Below are 16,306 nucleotides of genomic sequence, written 5' to 3'. Positions count from 1 at the left end.
GTGTCCATCACTGAATGGCAACGACAATAAATAACATAAAAGTACAAAATATCTTCCCGAAGGAACATAAACAAGAAGAGCGAGAAGGGAAAAATAGGGACCAAAAACACATCCGTGAATGTGCAGTGTTTTATCTTATACATTATGATTGATCATCACAAGTCTTTCCTGTTCAAGTAACGTATAACAAACAATTACATGACAAATAAAAACAAACAGAGCTTTTCCTAGTAATAATAACAGCAAAAAAAAAAAAAAAACCATATACGTATCTCTAGAAGAACAATCTGTCTCTGTCTATAACAGCTCTAACAAAAGAATAAGAGAGAGGAATGGGAATGGGAATGGTATTTGTTCCTTATTTATCAGACAGTACCAACCAACAAAGAAAAATAATTTAATCTCATATGTAATAATATATTTATTCAAGCATCCTCTTCTAAACACATGCAATCAGGAGCAGGGTAAGTGTAAATGGACTGCTTAGGCTTCCTTAATCTGATCTGGCCTTGTCTGTTCTCGTGACCCTCAATCACAGCCTGTTGAAACTCAGACCAGTCCATGCTTTTGTTCAAGAACAGTTGACCCATCAAAGCCATGTTAGGCCTTATGGTCTTCAGGTTGTTGAACGTCCGATGACCCACCTGTGTTGGGAAGAAAGAAAAGGAAAGATCAGAATCAAATAATGAATAGCCGTTGTTGCTTGGGAATCAAGAAAGGCGACCGACCATGGCGTTGTGCATGTTCCCGGGAGAGGCGGAGATGAAGATATCGCTGTGCATGCTGACATAATAATCGACCGCCGCCAATAGCGAAGCCTTTCCTTTTATCTGAGAACGCTCCTCCGACGACGCCAGGCTCTTCTTGTTCTCCATCAACGGAAATAGTTCTCGCAGTGTCGAAATCCGCGCTTCTCCTCCGTATACCTACAAGTAGAACAAAACCGAGCCTCAAATAAATCAGTATATAAAAAACAAAAAAACTAGGCATATAGCCCAGTTGAACCTCAAATTTCTGGTCCAACTATTTTAAATGATTTTAAGGTGATAGCTTATTTTTAGTTAATTTAATTTATTTAATATAGTTATCAATTGCAAGCATAAACATCATAAGAATTACTAAAATTTGGCTAAGGTTAATTTAATTTTTTACTATAATAATTACTCTCAACTTATTTTGGACAATATTTTTAATATTTATATAGTTTGGATTAGCGGCGTGAAAATCAGACAACGAAACCCGAGTTTTGAAAAAAATAGTAATATTTTTTTTTTTGGTTGAGATTGTGAAATGGCGAAATTGACCTTGTGAGAGGCGAGATAGAGTCGGGTTGTGTTATCAAAGCCGAGGGCAGCGAGGATGAGAGCGATCTCTTCGGGTGTGAGAGGGCAACGGCCTTGGCTCCTCAGCTCCTCGTCCGTGAATTGCGAGTTCAGAACCCGTCCTTGCCATATCGCTTGTCGGTACTTTGCCAGAGCGAGCTTCTCTGCTTTTCCGCCCCCAAAGTCGCACGCCGAGTGGGCCGCCATGTCCTGTGCCCATTCAACAAAAGTCAAAGTCAACCATGGAAATTATGGGTTTGGATCCAATTGAATTCTTATATTATGACACCTCATTTATTGTTTTCAATTATCTTTTTATGCTTTAAAAAAAAAAATGGTGCATTCAAGAGCATGTTTGTATTGGGTAAACAATTATTTTTAATTAGTTGCTGATAGTGAAAGCACAATGTAGTGTTTGGTAAAATCAGTTTTATGACAGTTACTATATAATGATGTGAATTAAGGCTATTTTAGTAGGTGGCAATTAAAACCCACTTTCTTCTTCAAGTAGTTACCAAACACCCTTTAAGAGTATGAAAAAGAAAGGTTTAACTTTTATATTTTAGCACAAACAGTCCTTGAACTATTACGCAGGTTATAATTTGATCCATAAACTAATTTTCCAAGCAAAATAATACAAAGTAAGATTATTCGACTTTGATGCATTTTTTATAATGAAACTGAAATTAAAAAAAAAATGTGATGATATACCTTATCGAAGCGCAAGTGCAAAACAACGAACTTGCCGGCGCGGCGTCGGTCGACGGGATCGGTGGTCTCTTGAAGAGGGTAAGAGGCGCTGAGATCGCTCCTCGTCGCGTAAGAAGGATATCTCAGACGGCTCACAATCGCGTCTCCCAAAGCTCGAACGTGCGGAACGAACGCCAGAGCGTGAAAGTTCACTTTGCACCTCAGCCGCTGGATGTCCATCGGCAAATTGTCGAAAGTCAACCGGTGCGAGAACGGAGATATTGCCGCAATCCCGTAACTAAGCCCCCACCAAAAAAAAAAAAAAAAAAAAACACAAGACTACATGAGCCTCAAAGTAGAACATTCGCTTGAAGCAAAAAGGTGAACCGCAATTTATGGGTATGTATAACCAAAGGCTTTAAAAATCGGGAAAAATCTCTGAAATGCCACCAGTAAACAAAACTCCGGTAAAAAAAAATTTCTTCAAGTTTTAATAGCGAACTTTTCAGATCGAACGATTTTTTTTTTTTTGTGACCAAATGTAGATAACTTCATTTCGACGTCAAAAATCGCTGAAACGCTGCTGGAAATCGGAAAACCTGGTAGCTATTCGGTATACGACAGAATTTCCGCCGAAATCCTGCTAAAATTCTTGGAAATGCCGTAACTTTTTTTTTTTCAATGGGTGTCACATAGTTTATGTCGAAATTCACATCTGGAATTTTAAACCTTGGATATAATAAGTACTGACCTTTCTAAGACGGGCAAGACGTTCTCGTGGTACCAGTTGGCCGTGGCGTGAACCGGGGCGGCCTTGATTCTGGTTGCCCGTATCGCTGCCGCGTAGTACTCCCTTGTACTCCAAGCATAGTCCTCCGGAAGCTCTCTCACTATCGAAATGTCGTCTTTCAACACATTCATAAAGTGGTCCACGTCGAATATGTCCATGAATGAGCTGTACCCAAATAATAATAAATAAATAAATAAATAAACACTAATGATTCGGCTTACACTAGAAACCTGATCAAGAACATAAATAAATTATAAGAAAATGAATACGTACCTCGAGTCTCGCCATACAGAATTCATTTCCAGATACGGAATCACCAGAGTCGCATTTAGAATCTTGGCAACGGCGACCGCGTCGCATATCTGATAACAGAAACCGAAACGATATGATTTTACTACTGTTTTGAGATATATGATAGTACGAAAGTAAGTAAAAAAGAAAATACTGGAATACCGACCCCCATTCTCTGCTGGTTCAACCCTCCATCGAGAAAAACCTGAATATATCCCGTGGACTTCTCCGGTAACGCTGCCAAATCACGTAAATTTACCACAATTAGTCTTGCACTTTATTTCATATTTTTATTTATTTATTTTGGTGCATAAATCTCGACTCACTCGTGCCGATCGGAGATTCAACACACGGCTTCCATCCTTGATTGTCCAACGGTGTCCACAGATCCAATTGCTGTTCTTTTGACTGCAAAGACACGAAAATATAACAAGAAACAAATTAGTCAATATAAAAAGTCTTCTTCACAACTTTGACACCGGTTTGACTAAAGAGTCATACAGTTTCGGATTGCAAAGCGCTCTTCAATAGCCTCAAATGCCTCGGCTTCACAATATTCGAATCCTGAAAAAAAATCCATTAATTAAATTATATTAAATTCCACAAGTCTGAATTAAATTCAAAATCATCACACGGTACTCAAGTCTGTGAAGCTACCAAGAAAATATCGAATAACGCTCGGAACGTTGTAGTCCAACTCGCAAGTTTTTTTTTTTTTTTGTCATTTTAAGACGAGCAATCACTTAGTTCTTCACGTCTTTGGCGTGAAACCTCTAGCTATTATTCCGCGTAATAATATAATCGTTAGATTTCATTGTCTTGGTCTCTCTAGCTTAAACCTAAGAGGTAAATAGCTTCACAGCTTTTGCTCATTGAAGAAATATAATTATTTATTATTAGTTTAATGGTGAACTAGAGCTTCTTCTGACCAATTATCTCAATTATATATAAGCAATTCTATATATCAACGAGCCTCAAAATAGGCCAATCTCTACATGACCTCTTGAATATCAACACTGTGATATCCCTAAATGAACTGAAAAAATACCATTTAAAAACTGTCGGCATGGTTTTTAGTATTTTAATTAGGAATAAAAAAAAGTTAGATTAATTCCTAATCGAGACAAATACCAGTCCAATCAGAACCAAATCTCACATTCCTAAACTAAATCCAAAACAACTAAAACCAGAAACCGCATTTCAGAACCAAAAAACTGAAACCCCCAAAACCATTCCATATAAAAATAGGAGTTACATGACTGATAATAAATATAGAAAGAAAAATACGAATACCCGTTTCGGAAAAAGGTAATAAATTAAATACAGACTTCGGGCATAATGGACATAAAGAAGCTGAATTGATTTTATTTTCAGTTCATCACATGAAACCAACTGTAGTTTACATTCGCAGAAATCGCACTTCCTTATTAAATATTCTTCAGAAGAAACACATAACTATTGAATAAACAAAAGTACCACTTCAAATTTGCACACAAAAAAAAGAGACATACCGAGGAAGTTGAAGCACGACTCAGCGAAGAGAAGAGCAGAAGCACCAAAAGCCCAAGAAGAGCTTTCTGGTGATTCTGATACTGAAATCTCATGCTTCGCTCAGCTCAGCACAGCTCAGAATCAAAAGATCCGAACAAACTGAGAAATTGGTTTTGCTTGGAGAGAGAGCAAAATCTTGAAGACCCGGAAAGAATAAGACGAAAAATGGAATGGGAAAGAATGAAGAAAGAAGACAGAAAAAAGAATGGGAAAGAAAGAAAGAAAGGAAGAAAGAAATAAAGAAACCAGCTAGCAATGAAGAGAGACAACCATTATTAATAGTGGTGAATGAATGAAAGAGAAGCAAAAGAAAATAAATAAAAGAAATTAAAAAAAAAAAGAGAGTAAAGGCCAAAGCCTAAGAAATTGACACCTGGTTACTTTCTTATTATTATTATGGAATATCGTGTCCTTTTCAGGAGAGTCTAATACACACACATAATGTTAATCAAAATAAAGGATTTACATTAATTCTAAAAGATCTTATAAGCTCGTGATTCGTGCTCTCTTGTAAGCTGTAAATCTTATATAATGTAATGTAGTAAATAAATAAAACAGTGTATTTATTCTTTATTTTTTTAATAAATAAATATTTATCCTTTAGTTTTTATTTTTATTTTGTACTTTTGTGAGTTTTGTTGTGTCTCTCTCACGCTTCAACTCTCTCAACAGCGACACCAAACGCAAGAGTCAAGTGAGTTTGTGAAAAACTTTTTCACTCGTGATGATAATGATAAGAATAGCATAGGTTTGGGAGATTGGACCGTTGAGAGGTTTTTTTTATATTATATTTATATATTTTCTATCGGTGTGTGTTGTTGAGTTCTCTCTTGCCTTAAGCTTTATTGGATCCACTATTGCCATTCGGATACACACCGACACTATAGTACCTTCTCTTCTCTATTTCTCTTCTTTTTTTTTCTTTTTATATTTTATTTAGTTCTTGGCCGGATTGTATTTTCCTTTTTTATTTATGGTGTATTGCAATTTTAGTCGGAGACGATTATAAATTGGTTTTTAAAAAAAATATATATATATTCGTAGAGAAAACAGAAATTATGGATCAAAATTGTGTTTTTCATAATTTTTTGATGGACAGGGTAGATTTGGACAAAAGGAATTTCGGCAATTTTAGTTCCTGCCTAACTAAATATTTTGGTTCCAAACGATCTTAAATGTTCTACTCCGAATTGTATCAAAATTTCGGCCAAATCGAAACAACGCACTCTGTTCCAGTTAGTTACGTAAACAATATCCGAACAAAATTACTATACTTTTTTCAACTAGGATATGACCGAATTTTAGTTCTGTTTTGTTCTGATTTCCGACAAAAATAAAATACAATTAATGAAAATAAAATACAAAAATAGAGAGACAGAAAAATTACATAGGGGTAAGTTCGTCTCTTGGAAAAATGCAATTTTGACATAAATCTTTCTGTTTCTTGTTGATTTGAGCCTTGGAGAGGAGAGGAGAGGAGAACAGTTTTTTATTTTAAAAAAAAATTAACTTCTTCAGTTTTATTAAAATTAGATATTGAATTTGTACATGTGACAAACTAGAGAAAACGGAGAGAATAAACACATTTGACTGATATTTATATGAAATCATAGATAAAATCAAACTATTACATATAAAATGGTATTCACTTCTGACAAAAATCTTAATAATAACTACGTCCGTACTACTATGATACATCTTCTGATCCCACCCAAAAAAAAAATCTCTATGTAGTTTGACATTTGCGAAATACATGGGATTTAGTTTAGTCTTTTGAGAATGAGAGATCAAAGATTGGTGGTTGAGAACTTTAGATATTATCAAAGGGCTCCACTATTTGTCTGCTGTTGAACTTAAATTCAGTCCAACTTTCCTGAGCTGGATATATATGCATTAAGATTTCTCTCTATTGTATTCCCTTCCAAAATAAAACTATGAATTTAATTGTACCACTACCCCTAAATCATGTGATAAAGGGAACAATTAGTGATTAATTAAGATTATTATGAGTGTACACAAGAGAGACGTACAGCTTGGGTTTTGTTTGTGACCACATATATTGTTTTTCTCTTTGTTCATTGAATCAAATAGTTGGAATTAGGGTTTGGTATAATCAAGCAATATTTCATTTCCTTGTCGGTGTAATGTGTTCTAGGAATATCTCACATCCATAATTACATTTTTATGTGAAGTGCACAATGATGTGATGTATAATTTTTGTAGCCTAGTGAATATAATTAGGTCATGATCTGAAGTTTGCCAATAATGCATTTAAAATGGAAACTAGCTAAGAGAATTTAAGCCGTTGTTGATATTTAGGAAAAGAAAGAATTCATCTTTAGTCATTTAATAAAGTTAGCGTGGAAAAAACGAGACACGAAAGGATTAAACTTTTCCTCCAACGGTGACGGACAAAAAGATCATATTCGTGATTAATTATCTCACTAATTAAAGTGAAAGGATGATTATCAAAAGAATCTACTTGTATTGCACAAACGGCAAAGTTATTTGCTTTTTGGTTTGAGAATTGAACGTTGAGTATCAAACTATGCCATTTAGGGCATCACCTATAACTTACATTTAAGAGAGCACCATATTTATTACAATTAATTTAAGTTGGTTTTGTTTGCTCTAATTTATAGAGCTAATATCCAAGTGTGTTTAATTTAATTAATATATTGCCAAATTGTGAGTCGTGACAAAGATATCTTTTAAATTATCTTGTAAAGGATAGACATGTGTATTATACTTCTCATTTGTAATTGGAATCAGAAACTTTAAAGTTTAAACATGTACTTCGCGTCACGGAATTCTTTCTTTTTCTTTTTTTTTTTTATCTATCATAAGATATATATTAGGGTGCACTAAATATTTAACCGGCCGATCAAATTAACAATAGGGGCTAATATGAACTTTTAAAAGGAAATGGGATTTTTTTTTTTTTTGGTCTCTGAAATCGAACCACTGATCTTTCTAGAGCATGTGACACTTTGAACCTTTCATAAAAGTAATAGTAACTAATGGGCATAATAAAAGTACGTTCTCCATAACTAAATCGTATAATTAGATAGTTGCATTATATACTTTTACCTACTTCTTTGATTGACACCATCATTTATTTTTTTAAAAGGTAGTTTTTATTTACAGATAATACATCTAAATTTTATGGAGAGACTTTTTATGATTTTCTCATTTTCTGGAGAAATGTTATGAAGTAGACTTGGTAACACATCAAAATCAAAAGACAAACCTTATATTTTTACAATATCTAAATTTAATTTTGGTTGGACAAAAACACCATTAACTTAAACTAACATATTACTTTAAAAAAATATAACATATAACATCTCACTCTTACCTCCATTTGTACTCCAAGTTTTATTCATCTCTCTCATTTTGTCTTTTTTAATGTCAATAATCTTATAATCACATTTAAAATCTATTTTCAAACTAGAAGAGTATGGGAGTTTAGTTTAAACTTTAAATACTTAAAAATAATAATAAATAAAAAAATTAAAAATATTTCTTTTTGCATATGATTTCTCATGAGTGTGGACTATTATGAAAGAAAACATTGAATTTACTTATCATATTGTATTTGGTTAAAAATACTGACAAACATCCAATATATGATCAAGACCTTCAGTTTTCTGGGGAAAAAAAAAAAAATCAAAAGACGATGTTTTATGACAAGAAGGATGAATACATAGAGAATTAACTTTTTAATTTCTTCCATAAACACAATGAAATATGAAGAGAAAATACGACATACGATGCAACAATATTCACTGTCTTTTTTAAAAATGTAATACTCAGCTGAAAATCATACAAAAGCACGAAAAAACATGAATTTTGAAGTATTATGGAGCTGTTGCAAGTGAAATAGATACGAAAAGAGATATAAACGATATGAGAGCATGGACAGCCTATTTTTGGGGGTAGATGAAATTTCCAGATTTTATGGGGAGGTAATATTAATTTTTTCAATGGAAAATGGAAAAAAAAATGTTTGAATAAATGATATGGAAATATGAGGTCTTTTGTTTAAAGAATTGATATGGAAATTGTTTAGATAAGCAAACTTGTTTTATTATTTAAATATTTGTAATCGACGAATCATGAAACTTTTAAATCACAATATTATAAACATGACTATACCATATAACCACAACCTATAAATTGATATTGTTTTTAGTTGATAATTTAATAAGAGACTAAATTGATTTAGCTAGTAGTTTGAAATGGCTATTTTGAATTATTTAATAGGAAAGGTGATAAAAATAAAATTACCCTAGTTTGAGGGGAAAGTGACAACCAATGTTTTCCCTTTTCCTTGCTTACTTGTCGATATTAAAAAAATGTTGGGTTTGAAATGGATTACTTGAGCTATAATTTAGCTTTGCCTATTATTGCGCTGGAATGAGATTGTGAACCACAGCGAAGACACGCCTTAACAAAAAGTCATCTTGTAAGTACAAATCTCCTAAAAAAAATTATGGGTCAATAATTTATTAAAACCCATGAAAAATTTAACATTATAATTTTTTTATATATATGTAAAAATATTTGTGTTCACAAATGTAGTATCTTGTTAAGATTAAAAACACATTACTTCTTTTAGAAGGCCCGAGTGTTGGATTCTCTTCGGATCAAGGTCCACGCTATAAAGAAAATGATTCCATAACAAAATTTATAAAATATAACCCAATATAAATGACTTAATTTTAAATAAACAGTTTAAACAATTCAATCACGCTGACCTTTTGAATAGAAGAGTTTACATTCTTAATAACTAACATGTTAATATATAATGTTTATTTCCAAATAATAGCTCGATTTATTTGCCAATAAACTGTTGAATCCCTCGTAGCAAACAAACATATTAATCATTGTTGCACATGTGCAAATAAACAATTCAATTTCAACAAACCAAAATGGTAAAAAAAAAAAAGAACTTCACGAACATATAAACCAACAACCCGTTTCCATTTCAACCAACAAAAAGGGTTAGGAAAAGAAACCTGTTTAACACATGCAATAACTAGGATCTGAGTCAAGTCCATAAACAATTACACATAGCTTTTGTTAAAAGGAATAAACCAACAAAGAAAGACACAAACCACATTTTTGTTTATAAATAAACCAACCAATATTCTTTAAGGTATGGCAGGAGATCTTCGACGGTGTAAAACTAAAAGTAATCGCTTTCGTCGAAATATTTACATTGGTACCAAATTTATTAAAATATTAATTTAGATCACGAGTCGTCCATTTTTAATAGAAATGAAGGAGGATAGACATTTATTTAATTTGTAAAAACTGTAATTATTAACTTTAGCATAAATTGAGAATTGAACTTATATCCCAAAAAAATTTATAAAAAACATGTTTAATGTTTGATGGCCAATTATAAGTAACTACTGTTGGAATGTGGTTAATAAATTTTATTTATTATCATGTGGATGACTGATTTGTGGCAACAAGTTGAGTGGGTTCCACTCATCGGAATTGAATAATTCCAAGTGATACGGATTCCTCGTAACGAGGGCTATAAAATCGAATATTTGTTTGCCAAAATCGTACCTAAGATGAATGAGAAATTGATGCTCAAAGTAGGCTAAAGAAACATAATTGTTGTTGTGTTGTGGAAGTGAAACCAAGAGTCCCACATTGGTTGGAGATGTGTGTTGTGGTATTGTTTATATACTATCCTCTCTCTTTAGTGTTCAAGCAAGTGCAAGAGAGGAGAGTGTGGGTGGGTTATCTCTTAACCCCTCGCGCGCGCACACACACGCGCGCCGCCGCCGAGCCGGGCTCGGTTTCGGGTTTCGGGTTTCGGGAATTGTCTCGGGCTTTCTTTTTACTACAAATTTCACTTCCTAATGATTTAATTCCTCATGATGCGCGTTATGGTTGGGAATTAAACATGAAGCCGTGTATCAATGCGCCATGAAGGCTGTTGGAGGATTAACGTCGTGCGTTAATGGCCTCATTAGGAGCGAACGTTGGAGGATTAACGTTGGCTTGTAACTGTGCGTTAATGGCCTCATTAGGAGCATTAAACTCCTTTAAGGTTGGGCGTTTTTCTGGCTGGTTCAAATTCGCTTGCCTTGGCCTATATAAGAGGTCCTAAGCTCTCATTAAGCTCTACTCGAAAATTCCATATATTCCCCACTGTTCCCGATTCTCTCTCGTTCCCAGAAAATATTCTTTGTCTTGGTGATAGTTTTCTCGCAGGTTCTAGTTCGCCGAGAGAGTCAAGTGGTTGGTGCTCAACTTGCCTCTGAAGTCGTTGTATCCTGGGAGGCTTTCGCTCACGAATTCCAGCACCTGTGGGAGAGCGATAAAAAGCTTCAAGGAAACTGTCCAACGGGCCTCGACTTTTCCGATCTATTTTTTGTTTTCCGGTTCTTAGTTCAAAAGGTGTAACCGGGTTTCTTATAATTTATTTTACGTGTACTTTTCCATGCATGCAATTTGTCTTTTATTTACGTCAATATCACTATAATATATTGCTAACAACTACTATTTACAAAACTACTAAACTCAAAGAAATATAAATGTATTCAGAATGTTAATGTATAAATCTTACTTTAAATAAAATATATCATGCTTAGTTTACTCTAGTTACGTTGTTATAATTAATTGTGATCTATAACTGAAATGCAAGATCATGCACATATTATTGTAACTCAAGTGATAAGTTGGAGTACGTATGTAAATGTAATGTAACCTAAGATATGGGTCATGGATGAAACACAATTCACTAGTTTGTAACTGTAGGCTGTAGCTTAAACGTAATCAAGTCAAAACTTTATTAGTATGTAAATTACACTCGTGACAAATTCTCCAATATAAGTAACATAAGTTTTGAAAACATTGGCATGATCATAATTTTTTTTTAGAAAGGTAACAATCAACATAACAAGGTACATCGATCAATAATATTTTGTAAATACCGGAAGACAAAGGTGGATAAGTTTGTTTCATTGTCGTTTTCGCTGAAGATTCAATGAATTGTCATTTTTCGACGATATTTTGACATCCTTTTGCCATTATTAAGTTATAATTTTATAGCATTTCCATTAGCCCCTAATATTTCCGTTGGCAAAATTGATTTATCTCTGTTTTTTTAATTCTCTATAATTTTTAATATGATATACAATAAATTTTGAGAAAATATCAACATTATCTCATGAGTTTAATTGAAATTCGAGATTCATCCCTCAGATTTTAGAAATATCATATATTTCTCTCTTAAATTTAATATAAATGACACATACCTCTCTTAAAAATATATAATATCTCAAATATCACCTTTTTCGTTTATTTAAAAAAAAAAAAATTAAACTTCCCATAATGTCTTTAATGAAATAACTCTTTATTATTATATTTTTTATATATAAAAAATTAAATCAAAATATTTCTATATAAAAATTTAAAGATTTTTGTTTAAGGAGAGGTTTTTATTTTTGAAATCTGATATTTTTGATTTGTATTTCGATTAAATACATGGATATTGTTGATATTTTCCTATAAATTTTCTATACGCGACAAACCATTAGCATTTAAATATTGACTATGATATACTCGTGCCCATCCTGGTATTTTAAAGGATTTAACAAAAAATCAGCACGAGGATTTTAAATACACCCAAAAAAAAAAATGGGAAGGAATTAATTTTTTTTTTTTTTTTTTTTTGTAGGCCGGGAAGGAATTAATTTCAACACCTAAAAACTTAAAAACAAACACAAAATTAAATACAAGTACAAGCACTATAAGTGAAATAAACGGATAGTAGTTGTGGAAGTTGAGCTTCTCACCTAAGTCTTTTATATTTATTTCATTTTTGCCAAAACTTGTCATTAAACAAATTAACAACACACGACACAGAACACAACCACATTCATTCCAATTCCCATTTCGATTTCGAAGGAGAGAAGCTCTGATCTGCTCTGGTTCCTCAATGGCGGGTATATCGTCGCTCCTCAGGCGAGTGTATCTCACTCTCTACAACTGGACCGTCTTCGCGGGATGGTAAGACGAACTCTCTCTTCGTGATGTTCTCTGATACCTTCGAAACCCTTGAATTTTCAGTGTTCGTCAATGGCGATTTTTCTTTTTCTTTTGTTAAATCGAAGGTTACAAGTGTTGTATCTGAGCGTGAAGACGCTGAGAGAGCACGGACACGAACGCGTATACGACGCCGTCGAACGACCTCTGCAACTCGCCCAATCCGCCGCCATTTTGGAGGTTCGTTACGGAATCTCTCTGTTTCATCGAGATTTGATCTTTCAAACGAATCTTAGATTCGTTATACTTGTTTGTAGATATTGAAATGTTCGGTCTTGATTCGATTTTGTTGCATTGTGTTTGTTGCAGATTCTTCACGGGCTTGTGGGTCAGTTGTGCTGATTCCCTTTTTTTTTTTTTTTCTTTTACATTGTTTTTTTCCTCTCTTTTTTGGTCGGTGATATTGGTTGAGTGATTGATTATTGTTGCTACTTTATCGATTCACTTTATTTTAACTTTGTTATAATATTTATAAAAATGATCAATTGATAAAAAAGGTCTTGTGAGGTCTCCGATCACGGCAACACTTCCGCAGATCGGTTCGAGATTGTATGTGACTTGGGGAATCTTGTGGAGTTTTCCTGAGGTTAGAAATCATATTTTTATTTATCTTTTTCTATGTACCATGTAAAAGATCTAAGCTTGAGATTCATTCGTTCATTCATTTGCAGATTCGGAATCATGTGCTCGTGAGCTCATTGGTCATTAGTTGGTCCATTACAGAGGCAAGTTTTTTTTTTTCTCAACGTGCACTCAGTGTCGCTTTCGATTCCATTTTAGTCTACATCCAAATAGCTGTGTTTATCATTGATCTTTATATATTGCGTTACTCTATGACAGAATGCGATCCTCTTCGTTGTTTATAAGTGATTGCCTGAAAATGTTGTTTTAAGTCAAATTCAGACAGTTTTCTTTAGGGTTTAGTTGGTCATAACAAGGACTATGAATCAATCTATGATGATCATTTTAAATCATCTAAGCTCTTAGAATGATCTATATTTTTTTTATTGGCTGACTGAGAAAAAGAAAAGAAGTATGTCAACCTTTAAGCATTATTTTACTTGTAAAATTTTGATTCGCATTCAGCTATCAACTTTGTGGTACATTTAGAATTAAACTTGCTGTACTATTTCAAGTTTTTAAGTTACCACCGAATAGACAAGGGAGGTCAGTGATTCGCAGTAATATATTTTTATGAACGGAATGTAAAAGAACGGAACTGCAGTGATGAATCTCTACCACTAATCTCTCATACAATTTTCATGCTCCTCTTCTCTACTATTCCCTCTTATTTACAGGCTAAACTAACCCCTTATTTACCTATTATTCTCTTATATTAAAAAACTTATGGTTGCAAAAATTTATATCTAGTTACTTATATTTCGCATATCGTTGCAACAACTTGCAGATTATACGATATTCGTTCTTTGGTGTGAAAGAGGCACTTGGGTTCACACCTTCATGGCTGTTGTGGCTTAGGTTTGACAGTTTATAATCCGTGCATTTTGGCTCTTGAAGTTTTTGGATGAAATGAAGTGGTTGTTTTTCGTGAACAAGTTTATGATAATAATTGCAGGTATAGCACGTTTATGTTGCTGTATCCATCGGGCATCACCAGCGAAGTCGGCCTAATCTATCTCGCCCTCCCTTATATCAAAGTAATGAACTTGTTAATTTTATATTAAAAGGTTTTTACTACGTTTTGTTAATAAATTGATAGTTAAGATAGGGGGTGATTTTAGAGTAATTAAGTATACGGTAGACTATAAATAGAAGTTAGAGATAATCATTTGGGTGAAAAAGTAGATTGGAGGGAGGCTTAGGCTTTTTTAGGAGAGTTCTGGGCTCTTGAATTCTTGTCTATCTTGTAATTCCTTTTGTTTTACAAAAAAAAAAAATATCAAAGGTTCTTGTCAAATTCATGTCTCTTATTTTTGTTGCAGAAATCGGAGATGTACTGTTTGAGGATGCCCAACAAATGGAACTTCTCGTTCGATTATTTCTATGCCGCGATTCTTGTTTTGGGATTCTATGTCCCAGGTATCAATAAAACTGAACTAACTTTTATCTAATTAGTTATGTTTAATTGTCTTAATTTTTATGATTCAATTGCCTTGGTATGCATGTATCTATTTATTGCAGGCAGTCCTCACATGTACAGTTATATGCTTGGGCAGAGAAAAAAGGCTCTCTCAAAGGCCAAGAGAGAATAATTTAATAAAAACGCATCAAAATTTAAGGTGTTTATTTATATTTATTTCTTTTTTCTTAATTATTGTTTTTTCGGTGTGATAAATGTTTGTTGTCTCAGTGGTTGGCCAGAACATACTATCCCTAAGATGGAATGGAACTCAAGCATTTAATTTCTAATTAGTTATTTATTTGGTATACGTACCCAAGAAAACTACAGATTTAGCTTTGCAATTTATTGCACATGTTTGTTGCAGCAACCACAAAATGGTGGAGCTACAGTCTGACCATATGAATTTTTTTTTTTTTTTTTTTATATTAGAATTAGAGTACTCTCGAGTCTCAAGTCTCTCAACTACCTATTTTTGAAATTCTGACTCCTCGCCATTAATGAAGCCCATACATATTATACAATACACAAACGAAAACTGAATATTTCTGGTCATCTTTTGAAATCAAGTTTTTTTCTGTTTTCAGCGCCTTTTGATTTTCAACTTTTGTATGAACCAGTAAGAAGTTATTAAAAGATGGAAATAAGAAAGAGTTGCACGAAAAAAAGAAAAAATAATCTAGGGATTGTTTTAAATTCTTACAGTGTGGTCCACTGCTGATGAGAAAATAAAGGCTGAGCTCTAGGATCATGTTTATTGGATCATTGTCAAACATTTGTGACAAAGATTGAATAGGCAATAGCTTTTGACTCTACCGAATATTCTGCAAAAAAAAAGTTGTTTACATGTCCTACTTAATTTAGGACACAAACCTCACTCAAAAAGCTAAGGAAAATACTGGAGAAAATAGTGAGAGAAAAGCAGCCAAGGCATTTGAGGGCAATAGCTGGTTCTCTTTAGCCTAAGTTTGCAAAACCTATTTCCTAACTATACATTAGGAGCCATTAATTGGTAATGATTATGATTTATGAAGGTGGTCGTGTATCTCCGAAGATCGAGTAACTTTCATAATGCTGAGAAGATTTCGTTTTCTTTGCCGGATTTTAGAAATCAGCTTTAGTTTATTGATTCAGTCAAATTCGGAAAATAAAATGAGCTCTAGTTTAGTGGACAAGTCGACGCTTGACCACTGCTTCTAGGCTAAGCATTTTACAGATGTTTTCCTAGGATAGTGTTTGGGAATCAGGGACAGAGCTAGAAGCATTTAGTTTGAAGGGGCTAATTTGGAAATAAAATTCTTAGGGGCTAATATCGAAGTGAAATACTCGTGGTATATTGTAAGCAATTGCGGAGCAACATGAAATACCCTTAAACTTTTGCAAATTTATTTTTTACCCTTAATTTTGTCAATTTTTATAATTTCAGTCCAACATTATATGATTTTTCTAAATTTGCCCCTCTTATTTTTTTTTTCAAATTGGTCCCCTTGACTGCTAGGGTGGACTAGG

General features: G+C 33.4%; 2 protein-coding genes across 2 annotated transcripts; one reads left to right on the top strand and one right to left on the bottom strand.

Annotated features, from left to right (window-relative positions):
• Window positions 1-94: 94 nt before the first annotated feature.
• LOC149399375 (O-fucosyltransferase family protein) lies at window positions 95-4,910 on the bottom strand. Its single transcript, XM_089611565.1, has 10 exons — window positions 4,605-4,910; window positions 3,595-3,657; window positions 3,420-3,501; window positions 3,260-3,330; window positions 3,076-3,164; window positions 2,764-2,967; window positions 2,034-2,310; window positions 1,305-1,532; window positions 729-926; window positions 95-644 (listed from the first exon to the last, which is right to left on the bottom strand). The coding sequence occupies exons 1-10, from the start codon at window positions 4,695-4,697 to the stop codon at window positions 426-428; spliced, it is 1,524 nt and encodes a 507-aa protein (XP_089467691.1). The 5' UTR covers window positions 4,698-4,910; the 3' UTR covers window positions 95-425.
• A 7,583-nt stretch (window positions 4,911-12,493) lies between these two features.
• On the top strand, window positions 12,494-15,105 carry PAS2 (Protein-tyrosine phosphatase-like, PTPLA). The gene is made up of 9 exons (XM_089613805.1): window positions 12,494-12,681; window positions 12,786-12,897; window positions 13,027-13,045; window positions 13,215-13,303; window positions 13,389-13,442; window positions 14,126-14,196; window positions 14,294-14,375; window positions 14,661-14,757; window positions 14,860-15,105. The coding sequence occupies exons 1-9, from the start codon at window positions 12,611-12,613 to the stop codon at window positions 14,928-14,930; spliced, it is 666 nt and encodes a 221-aa protein (XP_089469931.1). The 5' UTR covers window positions 12,494-12,610; the 3' UTR covers window positions 14,931-15,105.
• The last annotated feature ends 1,201 nt before the right edge of the window (window positions 15,106-16,306 follow it).

The sequence above is a fragment of the Urtica dioica genome, chromosome 4 (assembly GCF_054948205.1).
Source record: "Urtica dioica subsp. dioica isolate 48M chromosome 4, U.dioica_male_clone48M_v1_H2, whole genome shotgun sequence".
In the NCBI taxonomy this organism is placed as follows: domain Eukaryota; kingdom Viridiplantae; phylum Streptophyta; class Magnoliopsida; order Rosales; family Urticaceae; genus Urtica; species Urtica dioica.
Note: the sequence above shows the minus strand (reverse complement) of the source record. Positions and strands in the feature narration are given on the sequence as shown.

What these genes read in the sequence shown, in the direction of transcription:
- LOC149399375 (XM_089611565.1), bottom strand. Translation starts at nt 4,697, where the DNA reads ATGAGATTTCAGTATCAGAATCACCAGAAAGCTCTTCTTGGGCTTTTG. An exon ending in TGCACTTGCGCTTCGATAAG is followed by an intron (nt 1,533 to 2,033) that starts GTATATCATCAC and finishes GAATGGGCACAG; the next exon opens with GACATGGCGGCCCACTCGGC. An exon ending in TCTATCTCGCCTCTCACAAG is followed by an intron (nt 927 to 1,304) that starts GTCAATTTCGCC and finishes TTCTACTTGTAG; the next exon opens with GTATACGGAGGAGAAGCGCG.
- PAS2 (XM_089613805.1), top strand. Translation starts at nt 12,611, where the DNA reads ATGGCGGGTATATCGTCGCTCCTCAGGCGAGTGTATCTCACTCTCTAC. An exon ending in TTAGTTGGTCCATTACAGAG is followed by an intron (nt 13,443 to 14,125) that starts GCAAGTTTTTTT and finishes AACAACTTGCAG; the next exon opens with ATTATACGATATTCGTTCTT. An exon ending in TTTGGGATTCTATGTCCCAG is followed by an intron (nt 14,758 to 14,859) that starts GTATCAATAAAA and finishes TATTTATTGCAG; the next exon opens with GCAGTCCTCACATGTACAGT.